The sequence below is a fragment of the Miniopterus natalensis genome, chromosome 21 (assembly GCF_054644295.1).
Source record: "Miniopterus natalensis isolate mMinNat1 chromosome 21, mMinNat1.hap1, whole genome shotgun sequence".
In the NCBI taxonomy this organism is placed as follows: domain Eukaryota; kingdom Metazoa; phylum Chordata; class Mammalia; order Chiroptera; family Miniopteridae; genus Miniopterus; species Miniopterus natalensis.
This window is the reverse complement of record NC_142101.1, coordinates 17,479,335-17,497,079: the sequence shown is the minus strand read 5'-3', so window position 1 is coordinate 17,497,079 and position 17,745 is coordinate 17,479,335. Positions and strand designations below refer to the sequence as shown.

The window sequence follows — 17,745 nt, the reverse complement described above, 5'->3', positions numbered from 1 at the left end:
CCCAGCAATTCAGATCAGCGGACAAACAGGATCATGTCTCTGAATTAATATTTTGCAGGACCCTTTATAAAATGTCAAGAAATTCTTTTCCATGCCCAAGAGGGTTCCAGAAAAATCTGACTTCTTCATCAAGAAATCCTCTTTATCAAGAATCGTTAATTATTCTTTTTGAAGGGAACAGGGCAGGAATCCCTTGAGTGGCCCCGAGAGAGGCTGTAATTCTATGACACTCTTATTAAAATAATTTGATTTTAGGATAAACAGATCAACAGGTGTCTGCCACACTACTGTGCCTAAGAATGCAATTTCAATCCTGTTCAAATGAGCCAACACGGGACATAGCCAAAAAAGCAATGAGTGTCAGTTGCCATGATTAAAATAATACTGAGCTGCAAAAAGATCATCAGCATGAACAGCAAGCTGACACGAACTACGGGACTCGACTGTAGACCTACATGGAGAACTGTGTTAGTGTCGACAGGTGTAGCGTTGATGAGCATTTTCTGAAGCCCGTGGACTTAGGAAGCGCATCACAAAGGACGGCCAGTTCCTAGAATCGGTTGTTCTACAAGATTGTCTCTTCGTGGCTCTTAGAATGAGTGTATTAGTTGACATCATCAAAAAAAGTTTATTGTAATTGTTGAACCATTTCCTGCCATTGCTTTTGGAGCCCCGAGGTTGGTTTTAGAAGCTTGAATGGTGCATATTCCGTACTATATTATTTTCATATTCCATGTGCGTACATCGCGTAAATTAACTTTCTTATAGCCTCACACTGACCTTTACCTCATTGAATGAAATTAAATTGTGCGATGCACCTGCCTAGGAGACGTCTCTTTTCAGAAAATGTCTCTTCTGCACCGTTCAGGTTTGAGAGAAATCTTGAGCGCTGCAAGTCATCAGCCCCGTTACATAATGAAATAAAAATCTAGGTAATTGGTAAGAAAAAACTAAAATGTTGAAATATTTTGTTTGTTCAGGATGAAAAGGGAATAGCACGGTTTAAAATGATGGCATACGACAGAAAAATAGAGCCTGCCACAGTTAGCTCCTAATATTTTCACAATTGGCGGGTGCTTTCCATACCATATCCTGGAGTATTTGACATTTCCCTCGGCTGCTTGCAGTTGGTGAGACACATATTGAGAGGAAGATACTCGATTCTATAAGTAATCTGAATATCCCCATGTGTACTTACAATAACATACTCACATCCTAGGAAACAAACAAACAAAAATCTTAAATACCGAGAACCTAAAAAGATAATTTTTTGCATGTAGTTACAAATGATAAACTATTTTCTGTTTTATTTCTGAGCGTGTCAGGGTAGTTTTAAATCTGGTGATTTCTGAGTAACATAAAATGGCAGTTTGTGTATTTTCTGTTCACAAAATCTCAACTGCCTCCTAAAATTCGCTGTAACCTTATGATGCCTGGAGGCACCCATGTCTCGCATACCAAGGAAGGAAAATTGGGGCTTCCCGTGTGCCGTTTATTTTAAATTCACAGAGCATCTTATTTTCAAAACTCTGAAATCATATTACATGGGTTTGACTTCCTTTATCTAAACATCCTGACTCAATTTTCATATTAAAGTGTTTTGGCATGTAATGTTATGCATGGAATAAAAAATAGAAGTATTGGCATTTATTTTTGCACCCAGGAAGAGTTGTGTGTGTAAGCCAGGCTTACAGGGAGAGAGTGTATGGAAGAATCTCAATAAACTCTTACTTAGTTTAGGAAGCTGGAGTCTGGGGGAGGAAATAACCCCATCTGTAAAATCACACGAGACTCCGTTGATTTTTCAGAAGTTTTAATTTTAAAAGACCTAGAAAAAAAATAATACACGGAGTAGTATAATTGTCAAGCTAGTTGACTTCAGGGCTTGTAGAATAAAGAGAGAAACAGGTTTGATAGTGGTTTAATAAAGTCTGTAATTCAGTCACATACGACATATTAATAAATGCACAAAATTCTTATTCGAGGACTTTTTCACGGGGGTGGGTTCTCTGGTTCTCCCCTTGTCCTGCTCAGCACCTTATCTCCACTCCCCTATTTCTGCCGGAGCCTGTGCTGCTTTCTGTAGGAGTCATTGTTTTGGTGTGATTTTTAATGCTCTTTTATTTTGTGTAGCATAATTAGAGATTTTAAAAAGGGCATATTCATCAAAAACTTACAAATTCATCACTGTGGTGTTACATCTGATAGCTGAATGTCGTTTTGTGTTTTCTCCTTGAAGTCGAGTCCGGTCTGAGTCATCACTTACCCTTTGAAGAGATCCGAGCAAACAGCCCAATTTATATCTTGGCCAAAGACTCAGCCTTGAAACGTGGGAGACAGAAATTAACCTCTGCGATCAATTTCAGTTTCCACTGTTTATAATACTCATTTTAACCAGCGTTACTCATTCCTGCATTTATTTTGTAGACGTATTAGGCTCTTGAAAGCAATTAGAAAGTATTAAAAACAAGCAAGACGGGTTTTTATAAAACAAAAGAGTAAATCAACAGCTCCATTTAAGTCTTTTAAAAATTACCCAACTAAGTATCTAAAAATTAAGGTAGCTTCTATTTAGAAATGAATTTAAGAGATCAACTCATTTAATATGGAATGTATATCTTCAGTATAAAAGCCAGATAGAACTACCCAAACTTAGTATTTTAATATTGAGTATTTATTGAATATGCAGTTTTACTATAAAACTAGTTATTGAGTATCTCAGTCCTTCCAAAAAATCTGGAAGTCTGGAACTGTGTGCATATATATACCTAAAATTTTAATACTGTTAGAAATCATGGTCAACGAGTTTAGATACTACGCGCCAATAAATGTAGTTCATTTTTTCCACAAAATGAAGTTATCTGAATTTTCATTCCTCCAAATATTACCATTCAATTAAATTGTAGTGTCCTTAGCATTTTATGTTAAAAAAAAAAAAGCAATTGATTTTAAAATGTAGTTTGCATTTCTTCCAATTTCATATAACGATAGACATGTATGTGCATATTCATGCACATCTTTATAATATCAGCCAAAATAAATTTGAAAGGAGGAACTTTCATGTTGAGCTCTGATTTAAGGTTTAATTTCCAGTGTAACAAACAAGATGACTCCTGACAGGCGGGTGTATTTGATACATGCACCCGATTCTGTGTTTTGTTTGAAGAGAGTCCTGATTCCTGTTAGGATCTAGTAAGTGTCTTTGCTGTGATGATTACGTAACTCTACGCTTGGAGATGCCTTTTCTGACTCGGGCATTCAGTGGAGGCCCCTGTTTAAGTTACTTCAGAGATTCTGAATGAAAAATGAGAACATGAAGATTAAATGATACATTTTTCTTTTTTCAGGCAGATACTGATGGCTGCTGGAATAAGCACAGTCAATAATATTTTCAGTATTCAGGGATTAAAAAATGCTTCTTTACACATGATTTTTAAAAACATAATATTTAGTTATTTTATTGATTTTTATTTCTCTCCAGTTACTTTTTATCTGTTATTTGTAATCCTAATTTTTAAATCAAAATCCTGTGTAGAGAATAAATATTGTCTTTTTTTTATATAACCTGCAACATTTGCCTAAGGATTTTCCTTACTGAGGGAGAATAGTTAATTGTGGCAGAGAAATTATACTTAGTAGACTGAAGAATAATTGTAATTATTATTTATCTCATAAAAATCAAGCTGTTGATATATACATCTGTTTATATGTAGGTACAACACCCTGAAACCTCTTTTGCCTAAAATTCTTGGCAAAATAGCTACCTGGAGGAGAAAACAAACGAAAAATAGGAAAGGAGAAAATATGCCCTAAATTGGCCAGCAAAAAATAAATTAATAGGCTTAATTGCAGAGTTCTTGTTTCCTTCGTGATCATATGATTTTTTTTTTAGAGAATATTTATTATATTTCACAATAGAGAGGCTTAAGAATAAGAAATAAAATTTTATGGGTTAAATCTTGGTCTTTCAATGAATTTACTTCATTGTTTCAGGCATCATAGACATTATATTTTGGTTGATGTTCACTAATCAGTGTCTGTTCACATCTGATTTTCGGATTATGCACAGAATGAAGTCAAATGCCAAGCGTTACAGAATATACTGGCAGATACCGTCTGTATTGCTAGAATAAAAGTTTCGATTTACATTCTTAACATCCTTTCACACGACGTATTTTATTTTAAACGACGGGCCCCTTTGTTAACACACAGCTGTGCCTTAGAAGCAGACATACAACCTCGCCCCCGACATGAGCAAAAGCATCTTTATAGCCAGATGGCGACGTCCGACTTCACGTCCTGGAATTCGTTGTAGGTGAAGGAACGTGACCGTCGCCGGAGGTTGCTCGGTCTCTGGGGTCTCCCCGCTATCAAGTCTGAGTAGATGTCCGATTTCAGGAAGCGGGTGTAGCTGTCTTGCTCCATGAGCCGATAGACCCTGCTCTGCGCGGCGTCGAAGCTGTGCAGGGTGGGCTTCGTGATGCTCTTTGCAATGAGCTCTTTGGTGTGAAAGTCAAGGTTAACCTGAGCGGCAACATCAAAACAGTGTCATTAGGGTCAGCCTCCGGCAGTCAAGACCTTTGAGAAACGGTACAGACAAGGCCCTTCAATACTGGAGGGAGCGTGGTGCTTGGTGCTTGGGTGCTTTGCCTGCCATGGGCCTAGGGCTCTGGTGCCTGGCCCTCGGGTGGCGTCCCCTGCGGCCCCTGGCTCCCCATGCTGCTGGTCCTTCCCACTCGCTGCTAATTTAGAACAACCGGGTGTTGTGGTAGCAAGTACCATAGAGGTCGTTCGGTTCAACTCATTTTTAATCGTTAATAAAATAATTTTCAGTTGACGGCCGACAGTGAGTTTGGGGCCTATGTGGGATTTCAGTGTGGGGCTCTTGTTTTATCCCAGTGCTTTTTTCATCATCTTATGATGCTTTCCTAAGTAGATGGGGGCTGAAAATGAGTATCTTTTAAAGATATAAAATCCTTTAATGCTTTTTATCAAAGCGCCGCTGATATATCTGGTTGTGATGGGGGTGAGTTTTCAGGTAAGGTCTCTTCTTTCCCCTCCTGGGTAACACCTTACACCTCGCTGCCTTTTTTGGTCTGTGTGTAAGGTTGGCCTTGGGAAAAACAGTGAATCACAGATCAGAATGAAACATACTGAGGCCAGGAGAACAGTCGTCATTCCGTGAGGACCAGTATCCTCAGAGACGGTGCTCCCTCAGGGACAATACGAATCTGTAGTCAAGCAGAGCTCTTAACTGTATCGCCCACCAGACCTACCCTCTCAGTGAAGAAACACCATTTATTGACGCATAATAAAAATATAGAAAGTCTGCTGAATTCGTATTTGAGGATAGGTAATATTTTCTAGTTTTACAGCCATTTTTAGCAATTGTAACATCACTGTCTCACACTGAGTTTGCAAAGAAAATCACAATTGCGTTTTTACTTGAACCATTGCCCAATTACGTGTCCCTCACCTCTCTGTTATGAATTTTGTTTAGTTTATCTTGAGGAGGAATAATCATTTTGGGGCAAATAAAAGTTTGTTCAGGTAGATGAGCTAACGTTAAAGTGGGGCATGATACAAACGCCTCGATTGCTCTTGCCTTCCTCTTTAGTTTCTGTGAGGGTTTGCTTGTGATAAAGTGACTAATATGAATAAGTGACTGAATCTAAATGTCGCAAGTAATTGTATTCACTCTAAGTCTAGAATCAAAATAACCCCGAGGAACAACTTCAGTTTTACCCCCTCTTCCACGGCAGTGTCTTACAACACGTTCAGTTTGGATGGGGACCCATTCTGCGTCAACAAAATCCTGACCTTTCTGGTGGAATGTGTGGGGGCCACCAATTTGATGAAGGCAGACTTTCTCCAAACATTTTCAAACACTTGTACATCCCCCCCCCCAATTATCTTTACCTCTTGCGGAGCATCATTCTGGATGAATTTCTCGTATATTGCTTTTGCTTTGAAGATCATTTGTTGAGGGTCTTTGCTTTTCTTGAAGTCCTCGCAGGCCATCCAAAATTCAATGTTTTCCTCACTGAATTCGGTTTTAAGAAATCTGGTAAAAGTCTCCAGTCCGTCTACCAAGAAAGGAAGTGAAATATTTTAACTATAAACTATTAACGCAGAGGAAAGGCACCACTCAATCTTAACGTGTAGCTGGAAACATTAACAGAACAGCCTCGACTCTCTGAGGTGCCATGTCTCGAACGCTGTCCACGAGGACCTCATAGAAACCAGCTGTCGTCTTCACGGCTGTGAAGGGGAAAAGCCATTCCTGTTGAAACGGGGCTGGGATCGTACTGAGACCCGAGTAGGAGTCACCCCTACCCTGGACCTTGCTCTGGGTCTGTTTCAGTCTTGCCTCTTCCTGGGGGGGGTGGGTGGGGGGTGGGTGTGGATTATTCGATGGAGCCCGGGAGCCCCGTCCCTTCCAGACCATACCTCTGCTGCTCAGGACCTTGGGTCTCCCTGTTTTTAGACTCTGTTTCCAGGGTTTGTCTGCTCAACTCATTTTCACTTATATTCATTTCTTTTTCTTTTTTAAATTATTGACTTTTTGAGAGAGAGAGAGAAACATCGGCTTGTTGTTTCGCTTATTTACGCATTCACTGGCTGATCCTTGTAGGTGCCCCGACCAGAGATCGAACCCACAACCTTGGTGTATCAAGGTATCGGGACAGTGCTCTAACCCGCGGAGCTACCCGGCCAGGGCTACGTTCATTTCTTACGTCCGCTGCCCTCTAGAATGATTTCTCAAGGTCGACGGTTATTTCTAACATAAACAGCTTGATACCAAACAAAGCAAGAACGATGCATCTCTTTTGGTAGAATGATGGGAACACTAAGAGGTTTTGCATCGATAACACCTGGGGGGGTTTTGTGGGCTGAGCGCTGTTTCTACTCCTGACTGCATTTACTATTTACGACAGAGCCTGGAATGTGCCCTGTCTTCATTGTCGCAGACGGGGAGACTGAGTTTCAGGCATGTTCAGCTGCTCCTGGTCTCACTTTTCAAACGAACTAAGAAATTGTCGAAATATACCTTGCCCAGGAAAGCAGTACTTCCTCTGGTGGGCATAGAAACAGCCCCCGAGGATGCCCTAGTCCGCAGAACCTCGCATACCTCTCGGGCAAAGGAGCGTGGCTGAGAGAGTGAGCACGTGGGCGACACAGGTGCCTCCAGTCGAATCGCACGCGTCCTTAGAAGTGAAGGCGGCGGAATACTACGCAGCTGTAAAGAGGAAGGACCTTTTGGCCCTTGGGACAGCGTGGAGGGAACTAGAAAGTGTTACGCTGAGTGAAATGAGCCGTCAGAGAAAGACAAATATCAGATGATCTCACTCATATGTGGAATCTAATAAACAAAATAGACTGATGAACAGAGTGGATCCAGAGACATAGAAGCTTGGAGCAGACTGAGGGGTCTCAGAGGGAGGGCGGGGAGAGATTAATCAAAGAACTTACATGTTTAGAAGCAGAACCCATGGACTCAGACACTGGTCTGGGGAAGGCCTGGGGGGGGTGGATGTGGGGTAGAGGGGATCAGTGGGGGTAAAAAGGGGAAGAAAAAAAAAGTGAAGACGCCAGGAGAGCGGGTCGGAGAGATGCAACGTGGGGAGGACTGTGGCTGACCTTGAAGATGGCAAAGGAGACCGTCGTGAGCCAAAGGACGTGTCGCGTTCTAGAAGGTGGAATGGCCCTCAGGTTAGAGCCAGCCAGAGAAGGAAGGTCTTAGTCCACAGCTTCAAAAAACGGAATTCTGCCCCAAACCCAAATAACTCCGAAAGGCATTCTTCCCTAGACCCTCCAGAAGGGACAACCCCCCAGCCAGGCCGATGCTGCTCTTCTGACCTACAGAACAGTCACATAATAAATTTGTGTTGTTTTAAGTCACTAACGTTGTTATAAATTGTCACAGCAGCCACAGAAAACTAACACAGTCCTCAAACTGTGCTTTACGTATCACCACTTACTTCTCCCACGTAGAACACTTGTGCTCTTTGTCACGAAGCCTTTTATTTAGTGTTGTGAGCAATCTTTTGAATGTATTAGAGATCCAGGAGCGTAATGTTTAAGAAATCAGCGGTCAGAGAAGATGTGACAATCTATAGGCATCCATCCCCTAAATATCAGAAACGGGATGGCTCCAGGCACCACCCGGACGGGAGGCCCCTGGGCTTGTCTGCCCCCCGCCCCTTCCTCTGGCGTTTTCCCCGGGAGGGGGAGTCTACGGTTTCCAGTAAGTTCACCCAGAGCGCCAGGTGTCGGCGATGACCTGCTGGCGAAAGGAAAACAAGACACGTCGGGCCGACAAGAATTGGAGAGGGCGTCGCCTGTCCGGCGTGCGGCTCAGGACTTGTCTCGGTCCTTAGGTGCCCGTAGGATAGTCGCACATGACCTGAGCGGTTCCCGGACGAGCCGGCAAATCCAGCCTCGAGGAGAAGCCCGAGTGGCCCGTGAGTGATGCTAACCCCCTTCCCTCACTGCGCCAGCCCGCGCTGGACTTTCGGGGTTCGTGGCCCAACCCGAGTCATGCCCCTTTCCTCGGAAGGTAGCCAGGGCACGCGAGTGGACAGTGATTCTTGAAAGAAGTTTTTTCTTAACGTTGTTACATATTTTTATTTATTTAGTGTTTGGTCTTGTAAAAAAAAAAAATGTTTATTTTTTCCTGGGGTTACGGGTTTTCAGGGGGCCCCGTTTGGTTCGCTCGCCCTCGGTTCCTTTCGCCCTCTGGACCTCAGTGGCTGAATGCGCATGGACGCCACTCGGGCCACAGCGACTGCCTGACGTTACGCTCCTTTAATTGTAGAAAACAAGAGGGTGTCCCAAGAGACCTACACACACACTTTGAATTACGATAAAGGCGGCGTTCAGTGAACTGCATTTCCTTTTCAGAATTGAGTTTTCAGCTGCTGACAGTGTGTGTACATTTTTGGGGGGGACACCCTGGGTGGCAGCACCCTCCCCAGACCTGGAGCCGCCGGCCGGTGACTTTAGGGTGGGCGGACTGAGCACCCCTGGGCCCCGGTCGGCAGCCGCTCACGGTGGCTTCCTTTTCTGCTGATGTAACAGGAAAGCTGGTTTTGGTTGCATAGTCTCTGGTTTCATCGCTGCCTTTCCCCCTCCTCCCACCTTCTATAAAGATTCTGGAAGGAAACCAGAGACGGAGGCGAAACAAGCCTTTCGACCCCTAATTTAAAGCTGAAGTAGGGTTGGAAAGGTGGGCCCCGGGTAGGCCTGTAAAAGCAAAACCACAACTAAAACAAGTCCGCAGACCAGCTGGTGTGAACCAGGCGATAGGCCTCCGACATAACCTCGCCCTTCCAGATTTCTAAAATGTGTGTCTTTTCCCTCCCCTAATGAACATCCGCTTTGTGCTGGTTTGAATTCTTTAAAAAAATTATATTCTCTCAATTTATCCCTAATCACTGTCTTCGGAACTGATGGCTTCTTTGTATTTTTTTTTTTTTTAATGGAAATCTGAAATTTCTTATTGGCTTGGTAGCTGCTGTAAAGTAGATTTCTGGAGAGAATTCCTTGGCTAGATATTAGGAAACAGTGTGGGACAGGACGGCACAATGACCGTGAGGTTTTCGGGAACCCTGGGTAGACAGGCAGCGGCCATGAGGACATCAGAGTATTTGTTGCAGGTGGTCTGTCTGTCTGTCTGCGGCTCCTTAGCTCCTTCCTTCGTGTTCCTTTGTCACTGTTTAAAGGGAAAAATGAAACGTCCGTCCCCTTAGGACAGGGCAGTCTGTCCCAGGTCAGACGTGGTGTGCAAAGAGGAAACAAGGCTGTGTTGTATTTGGCTTAGGAACAGAGTTACTTGGACCCCAGTGAAGAAAACACTTCTAAATTTCAATTCATTCTACCTGCAGAGCATGTATAAGCACAGATGGACCAGTTCTTAAATACCAGATTATTCCAAAGTGAGTCAATTAATAATCGTCACAATTTTAGGAGGGTTTAAGCATTACTTTTCCTATTCATAAATCTCAATTTTAATAAAATGCTTTGTGCCGACACCTACAAGGGATCGTCCATATGCCAGGCAACTGAAATTGGTCCTTACTTATTAAAAATAACTTCCTTCATCTATCTTCTAAAAATTTATGAGGTACCCAGTGCGAACCGGAGGACTGTAGCATATACTGAAAATACAGTATTCGTTACAATAGTTACACACTTGGCGGGTTGGCGAGGTCTGGGCACCCTGCTCGATGCCCGTTATCGGTGCAGTTCTGTTTGATTTTCAAGTCAGCCCTTTCTGGAGAAGTCCTGTTAGACCCATTGCTACAGATGGAGAAACTGAGGTTCAGAGAGTGAAACTGCCTTAAATCGTACAGCTGGTAAAAGACAGCCCTGGGGTTTGAACCCAGGTTTGTTCTGGATAAAATTATAGAACCTTTACCACCGAAGGACTGCAAACAACAAAGTCCCCACTGCGAGGGATCAGTAAGTCCACGTGTACGCCACGGACTAAGGGAGGGCCTTGCAGGGGAGACAGTCTGTCTGGAGCAGCAGAGGGAGGAAGAGGAACTTTCACGGAGTCCAGATAGAGGCCTTTCTGAAAACAACATAAATGCTGCTTAGCTCACAGCCCCTCGCTCATTCCCAGGCACGCTGGGGACGACCTGCTGGCCGTCCTGCCTGGAGCACCACGCAGAGACCCTGCCACCGGGGTTGGCCGTGACCTTGACCGATGCAGACAATCAACAGGCCTCAGAAAACGCGCCGAGTGCTAGGCACGCCCGTCACGTCGCGTAATACGAACGCGATAGAGGGGAGCGGGCTCCGAAAGGGGCTGCGAGAAGGCCAACAGAGGAGGGGCTCATTCGTTTAAAGTCCAAGTAGAGGACTTTCCTACAACAGCGACAGACCCTGTTGTGCAAGATGATCCGAGCGCATTAGCTGTTTCCGTTTCTCTCGCTCCCTCCGGGCAGCTGTGCGTTAAGTCCCGCCGCTGTGGACCCACCTGTCACACGGAGGCGGTCGCTTACTGACAGTCCTTCAGGAGGCCGCGGCGGGGCTAGGACCCGAGGCCAGGATTCACCCCAGACGGAGCTGGCTCGGCGCGCCCGGCACTCCGAGCCGCCTGAGCCTGCCAGCCCCTAAATGGAAACCCTGGCATCTGTCGGAGGGTTTTTCTGATGCCAAGAAACCAAATGAAACAAAAGCCGTGCTCTCCGAAGCTGGAAGCCCACCTACAGCAACACAGCCTCTGTTTAGGCCGCGCTGTTTCCCCTCGGATATTTGGCTTCGTGGCTCGTGGCTCGTGACCGGCCGCAGGGTGTCCCGGTTACTTCTGCCACGACAATTCATTTATGCGACCCGTTTGTGATTTCAGGTGGAATCAGTCTTATACTTTGGATGATTAAGGAATCGGGGGTGTGATGGGTAAGCCTGACTCGGAGGGTTAATTTTGCAGAACCCTGGAGTTCCTTATCTTGCAGAAAATTGGTCACTGAAAACCGGGAAGAGCAGCTTCAAAAGCCACTAGTGAAGTGTAAGGAGAAGCACTCGTTTCCTTTCCCAAAAGAGAAGCACTCGCTTCCTCGCGGCCTTGACTCAGCGTCAGCAATAAGCATTTTCCTCCATCTCATCGGCTCGTATTTTTAAGCCAAGGGGATGCAAGGACCTACGGATTTTACTTCTATCTCACCTGTTGTAGGGCCACAGCTCAGGGTGCAAAGAGTCCAAGCAAATAGTCATCAATTAAAAAGGTTAAACGTATTGGAATTTATTCCCTGCGAGTGGGGGTAAAAAGGTGCCCAGGAAAATAGAGGCTTGTGTTGCAGGGGGAGTGGGGACCCCTTGGCGGGAAATGCCGACCTCTGTGCCGTCTTCAGTCAGCTATGGGGGGCGGTCAGAGGACCTCTGTCTGTGATCAGACCCGCTTCCACGTTCCAGGTGCGCGTCCCCAAAACCCTGAGCTTCCGATAGGGCCTCCAGCAGCTAAGCCGGTTCCAGCTCTAACCGGTAGTGCAAATACTGTGCCGCCTGGTTGTCATCTGTAAAAGGCACCGTCGCCTTCCTTTTAATATGGAATAAAATCTGGGGATCTTTGGCCCATCTTTTTTTTTTTAATCTGTTATTTCTCCATCACCTCCCTTTACGACACAGGTAATAACTGACTAGGTAACATGTTTGAGCTTATTTAAAAAAATTTAGAATTTAGGTTTACAGAAAAGTTATGAAGATAGTACAGTTGCCATATTCCCTGCATTCAGTCCCCTCCTATTATGAAATGTTGATACATTATTATTATTTAAGTCCATACTTTGTTTAGATTTCCTTGGACTTTTACCTACTATGTTTTCTTAAATTTTCAAAAAAAGCTAAACTACATTTTAAGAGTGAAATTCGAGTAAAGTAGTGGAGATACCAGAAAACTCCATGGGTATTTTTGGTTTCTGCGGAGCACACAGAAACATTCTATTTTAGTCTCATCGGCCTATTGTCTGTTATCTTAAGCCACCTTTTTGCAAGTTTTGTTTCTCAATAAGGAATTACTGCTTCTTAGTTCCCTAATTTCGTTGCAGTGCACCCTGCCTGCGTCGGCGCTCTGCCTGGGTGCCCTTTCTCTCCTTGACCAGAGGGTGAGTTCTCATGACTTTCCCCTAAAATCTAAAGTAAGAACCATCTTTTCTGTGGCTCCGTTTCTAAAGACGCTAAGACCAGTCTCCAGTGGTTTTAATATCAGCTGTCTTGTCAAACTGAAGGTTCAACTTTCTCTACTGTTCATTTCATGTCCCGTTTAAATTTAATACAAGTTCTATTTCCTTTCTGTAGCTACGGCACAGAATTAGAGAAACTGACACATTTAACCAAAGAGAAATTCTATACAATTTGATAGGTAGAGCCAGGCCTGTGTGTGTGTGTGTGTGTTACACACACAAGTATAAGATCTTTCCCTTTTTGGGGGTGTGTGTGTGTTACACACACAAGTATAAGATTTTTCCTTTTTTGGGGGTGTGTGTGTGTTACACACACAAGTATAAGATTTTTCCTTTTTTTGGGGGGTGTGTGTGTTACACAAGTATAAGATTTTCCTTTTTTGGGGCGTGTGTGTGTCTAGAGTCAAACCAGTACAAATGAGCTGAATTTAACCATTGCCACCAAGAGACTCATTTTAGCTGATTATTTTAAGCTTTATAATTTAATATTACAATAAGTTTTGCAATGAAAATAATTGGATTTTTGAGGACTGATGAAAACAGTACCAGTCACGTAATTTCGGGTGAGCTCAGTGTAATTTAATTAGCACTTCGATCGTGAGCTCTGACGGTGACAGCCAGCGGGTCGCTGCTGCGTTTTGGAATCGGCGTCACCCCTCTGGGTTCAGCGCTCTGCCGCTTCATAGCTTTAGTCTTCCCAGCAGTAAGAGAGCGGATTTAGCGTTTCCCCCGGTTGGCTTTGACTGCTTGTAAAGCAGGGCCGGGGGAGCGCTCTCTAGAGAACTAAGTACCCTCCCCAAACCTCCCTTCCCGCCGAACGGGCTCTGAGCGTGTGATGAAATTACTAGGTACCCATTTATTAAGGTGAAGCAAGAAACCCAGCCCACGCCGTCTTTGTTCCAGCGGAAATCTAACCCCCCATGATGTTTGTCCCACGAGCAGTGGACAGGGAAACACGGAACGGTAATTACACTTGTTGGTATTTTCCAATAGCGGTAAACATTTACACTTGTGGGGCGTCAGGCAATCGTCGGTATCGTAGCCCCCATCTCATCTAATTCCGACAGAAATCTGCTTCCATTGGAACTAAAGACATCATCTCCGTTGACCTTGGAGGACACTGAAGGTCAAGGCGATCAGGAAGCTTAACTGGGAAGATTATACGGCCCTCGTGAGGCAGGAGAGTCCCTGGACTCGGCCCTCAGAGGGACCCTGGACAGACTCCCTGGCAGCAGGCTTGGTTCTGTTGGCTGAGCGCTCGGGGTGCACCCGGGATGTGCTGGGCCTGGCGGTTCCCAGCGGAATCTCACAATAAGATTCCTCATAACGGTCAAGCTGCTGACAAACGAATTCCACTCCCCCGTGTCCCTTGCTCTGGCTGCTAACGAAGCTAGAGGGCTGGGAGGTGCCAGAATATTGGAAATGATCAGAATTTTTTTTTTTAAGCAAATTTGGGGGGCGTGGATTAGGGAGGGGAGTTTTACACAGGTGGCTGCAATTAGTCTTAAGAACGGATCCGTTTCGCGGTGGAGTTAGGCTGGGCCAGGTTCGGCACCCGCTTGGCCAGCGTTGTAACTGTAATTCAGAAGTGGTTGGATCGAGGAGTGAGGAAGGGGAGTCACTGAGGGGAGTGCTTTGCCGAACCCCTCTCCACGGGGAGCGAGCGATGAAGCTGCGGAGTATTAAGCAGCCGTGACGTAGGGAGAGTGACAGGTTATATGTTCTCAGCGCGGACGCCCCCTCACTGCTGCCCTCGAGGTCATGAGGACATCGCTCCCTACACCGAAGTCTTGGCTTCTCTATTTTTTTTTAATTTTTATTCTTTGAGTTAATATTATGGAATCTGTTTTCATTGGAAGAGGGACAATTTTCAGGAATAGTCTGCGGAATTGGATTCTTAGGGTCACTAAATTCAGGGGAACATGACCGGGTCACCCGAGCCTCAATATAGACAATTGAGGCCGAAAAACACTGAAAGTGCAGACAGACAGACAGAGCTGGGGTTTCATCGCAAGGAACGCGGCGCTTGAGGCTGATCGCTGCCCTCTCGGCCACCCCCGCCGTGGGGACCCCTCTCCCAGGGGACACCTGGGGTGGGGACCCCAGAGCGGAGCCTGAACAGTCTTAGAGCAGCCTGCTCTGCTCCGCCCGGGGAACTGCGGAGGGTTTGGTTTCGGAGGGTGAGGCCCGAGCAGGGGGCCTGAGATACCAGGCGCAGCTGCGGGCCGGAGGAAGTGTGCGGGAATTGCCGACGATAAAGCAGACCCCGCCCGGTCAGTGTGGGAAACGGGGAGCCCCGCGGCTGCCCCCACTCCCTGCCTCCTCGCCCAGCTGGTCGGGGCGCTGCCTGAAGGACGCCGGGGGCCCAGTGAGAGCCAAGGAGCTCACTCCCCGCTGCCGTTTGGAAATCGGCCCCAAGGCCTGGTGTCTCACCCACCACGGCGCACGGCGGGCGGGGGGCTCAGTGTCGGCCCCCAAGCTCCACCTTAACACACCCACCTGATTCTTAACTTCTAGAAAATCTGCTTTAAAAGCAGATGCTTGTTATGGAGAGGAAAGCATTTATAAAATGAAAACTATTTCCGTGAGGGTTTCCTGAGTGCCCATCAAAAGAATTACTTCACATTTTAGCTAACTTAGCACTGAAAATAGCACAGATAATCTGGGATTTAATAAAACCAAGGGTCTCATTTAAAAATAAAAAAAACATTTCAAAATTTGAAACTATTAACCACAGCTCTAAGAAGTAATATTTCAACCACCGTAAGTAATTCTTAATAAAATGAGACTATTTTAAAACTATTTTCCATTAGTTGACTATTTTGTTATTTCTGTTGACCAGAAACTCAATTCCTGTAAAGCACCGAGGAGACTCAGTTTTTATGAGAGCCTCTGTTGTATAGATAGTCCCGTGCATACTTTGTACAGTTTTCCATTAAGGAATAAAGTATTTGGGGGGAAAGAAATCACCACCAACCTTTATGGGAAAGCAGTTTGTCAAACGATTCTCCCCATCTTGTCGCTTCTTCAGGGCAGACTCTGTTCAAGACACAACATGGTTTATAACGGGGTGCGCAGCGGCCTGGGTGCGAATCTGCTCCACCCCGCCCCACGCTCAGGGCCTCTCGCCCGTGACACGGGAGCGGCATTCACCCCGAAACGTCAGGCGCATCGGCCACCTTTCTTCCCACTTTAGCCTTTGATTATGTTCTAGGGAAAGATGAATCATGTGTTACGTTAAGAACTAAGAAAAAAAAAATCAGGTCAGTGACTTTTCTTAATTCAGCAGATAGAAGAAGCTACACTGACAGTAGCTTTCAGTCGAATTTTTTACAAAACTGCAATTTCCTTGAAACTCTTACCACAACGTGCAGCTTGTTTTCTTTTAAAACAGATACAGGAAGTTTGACTAATGAAGTTTTAAAGGGTGAAGAAACGTAACGCATTGTACACACCACAGCTGTGTTAGTGCTGTTGGTAATTTAGGGAGTTGAGAATATTTGTCTTGGCTCTTTTATTGGTCCTATTTCATGTTTGGAAGAATTTACATTATATAAGTATATAAGGTTATTCCGTTTTCTGTGTGAATTAAAGAAATGGCTAAAAGTCACAAATGACCGTTTCTGTGCTTTACCCGCTGTTGTATCTAGAACCTTTTTTTCAAATTACCCAGGAAAGACAGGCCTAGCTCTTCTCTGTGACAGTATTGCATTGGTAATCCGTCATTTTATAAGGAGCAAAATATATCACTTAAAATGGACAGGTCCATAATTTGAAAGGAGCACCTTTAAATTTTTATGAGATTATTCTATTTAAGCTATAAATGTGGCTGCATTTTATAGAATAACCCTTGTGTTTTTTTTTTTGAAACGAGATCTCTAACCTTCCTGCATTACAGTGTAATTTTCAGTAAAATGGAGATCTCAGATTTCCTCCTTTTTAAATCTCTCATGATAGAATCAGCAAAATCTCCCCCCCCCCCAAATAATGAATCGTTACGCACCTCGTTTCTCTGGCCAAGTGCCCCGATCTCCTGGCCTGTGGCTCTTCATGAAACTCTTGTTTCTGCAGAAGGAGACTTAGCCGGTTTCTTTTCTCCTTGGCTCTGTAACGAAAAGGCATTAGCGTCAGGAGCATTTGGATGACAAGTTTGGAATCGGCAATGACCTGAACACCGGTCCTCTCCCGCCTCCCACGCTCAGTGGCTTTATTAAAGAATTTCACTTAAGTATTCTGCTCATGGAAGGATTAGGATAGGGCATGTGAAATATATTTGTTTTTTCCCCTCAGTGACCACAGAGTATTTAAGATTCTGTCTCAGTAAAGACTGCTGCTAGTTAGTCTGTGTGTTTAAAATTGTTGCACTTTTTAAATGAAAACACTAGATTTAACAGTTGCTTACTTCTAATAACTTTTATTTTCAATTTTAACAGTTTAGTATATTTTCAACTGGATATATATATTTTTAAATTTATCTTTATTGTTGAAAGTATTACAGATGCCCCCCCCTTCCCCCGTTGCCCCCTCCTCCCGTCCCCCCAGGCCTTCACCACACTGTTTGTGTCCATGGGTTGTGCACATATGCATGGAAGTTCTTTGGTTAATCTCTCCCCTCAAGGGCTAGCAAATAATCTTCGACAGGTTTTTAAAAGTATAAGGCAGATTTTAAAAATTAACAATTTTCACCTGAGTTTGGCCTCTCTGCTCGAGTCGTCTTTGGCTGCACCATGAATCAACTTGAAAAAAGTCTTTTCCTTTGGTTCGCACATATTCAGTTGGGGAAAGAGAATCAGCGATGTTTCCATCGTCCCTACAACGAAGAGACGGCCCGCCCGTTGCATCCTGCGCCCCTGGACCCTGCTCCACGGCCGCACATGGTCGAGAAAAGCCTCTCAGCCCCGCCGGCAGCGCTCGAAGCTGACGAGAAGAGCCGGTCCTGAGGCTGGGCTGTTCCTCGGGAGGCAGGAACACGGAGCACCGAGGAGGCAAAGTCCAGGCAGGCCCGAGCTGTTTAGGGAAATGAGACGACAAATTTGCACAGCGGCTCCTGGTCCCGAGA

The 17,745-nt window shown here is 44.9% G+C and overlaps 1 protein-coding gene across 1 annotated transcript; it reads right to left on the bottom strand.

Moving 5' to 3' along the window:
* Positions 1 to 3,957: 3,957 nt before the first annotated feature.
* Positions 3,958 to 17,518, bottom strand: RGS18 (regulator of G protein signaling 18). Its single transcript, XM_016221161.2, has 5 exons — positions 17,373 to 17,518; positions 16,690 to 16,791; positions 15,664 to 15,725; positions 5,920 to 6,086; positions 3,958 to 4,524 (listed from the first exon to the last, which is right to left on the bottom strand). The coding sequence occupies exons 1-5, from the start codon at positions 17,489 to 17,491 to the stop codon at positions 4,267 to 4,269; spliced, it is 708 nt and encodes a 235-aa protein (XP_016076647.1). The 5' UTR covers positions 17,492 to 17,518; the 3' UTR covers positions 3,958 to 4,266.
* Between the last annotated feature and the right edge of the window lie 227 nt (positions 17,519 to 17,745).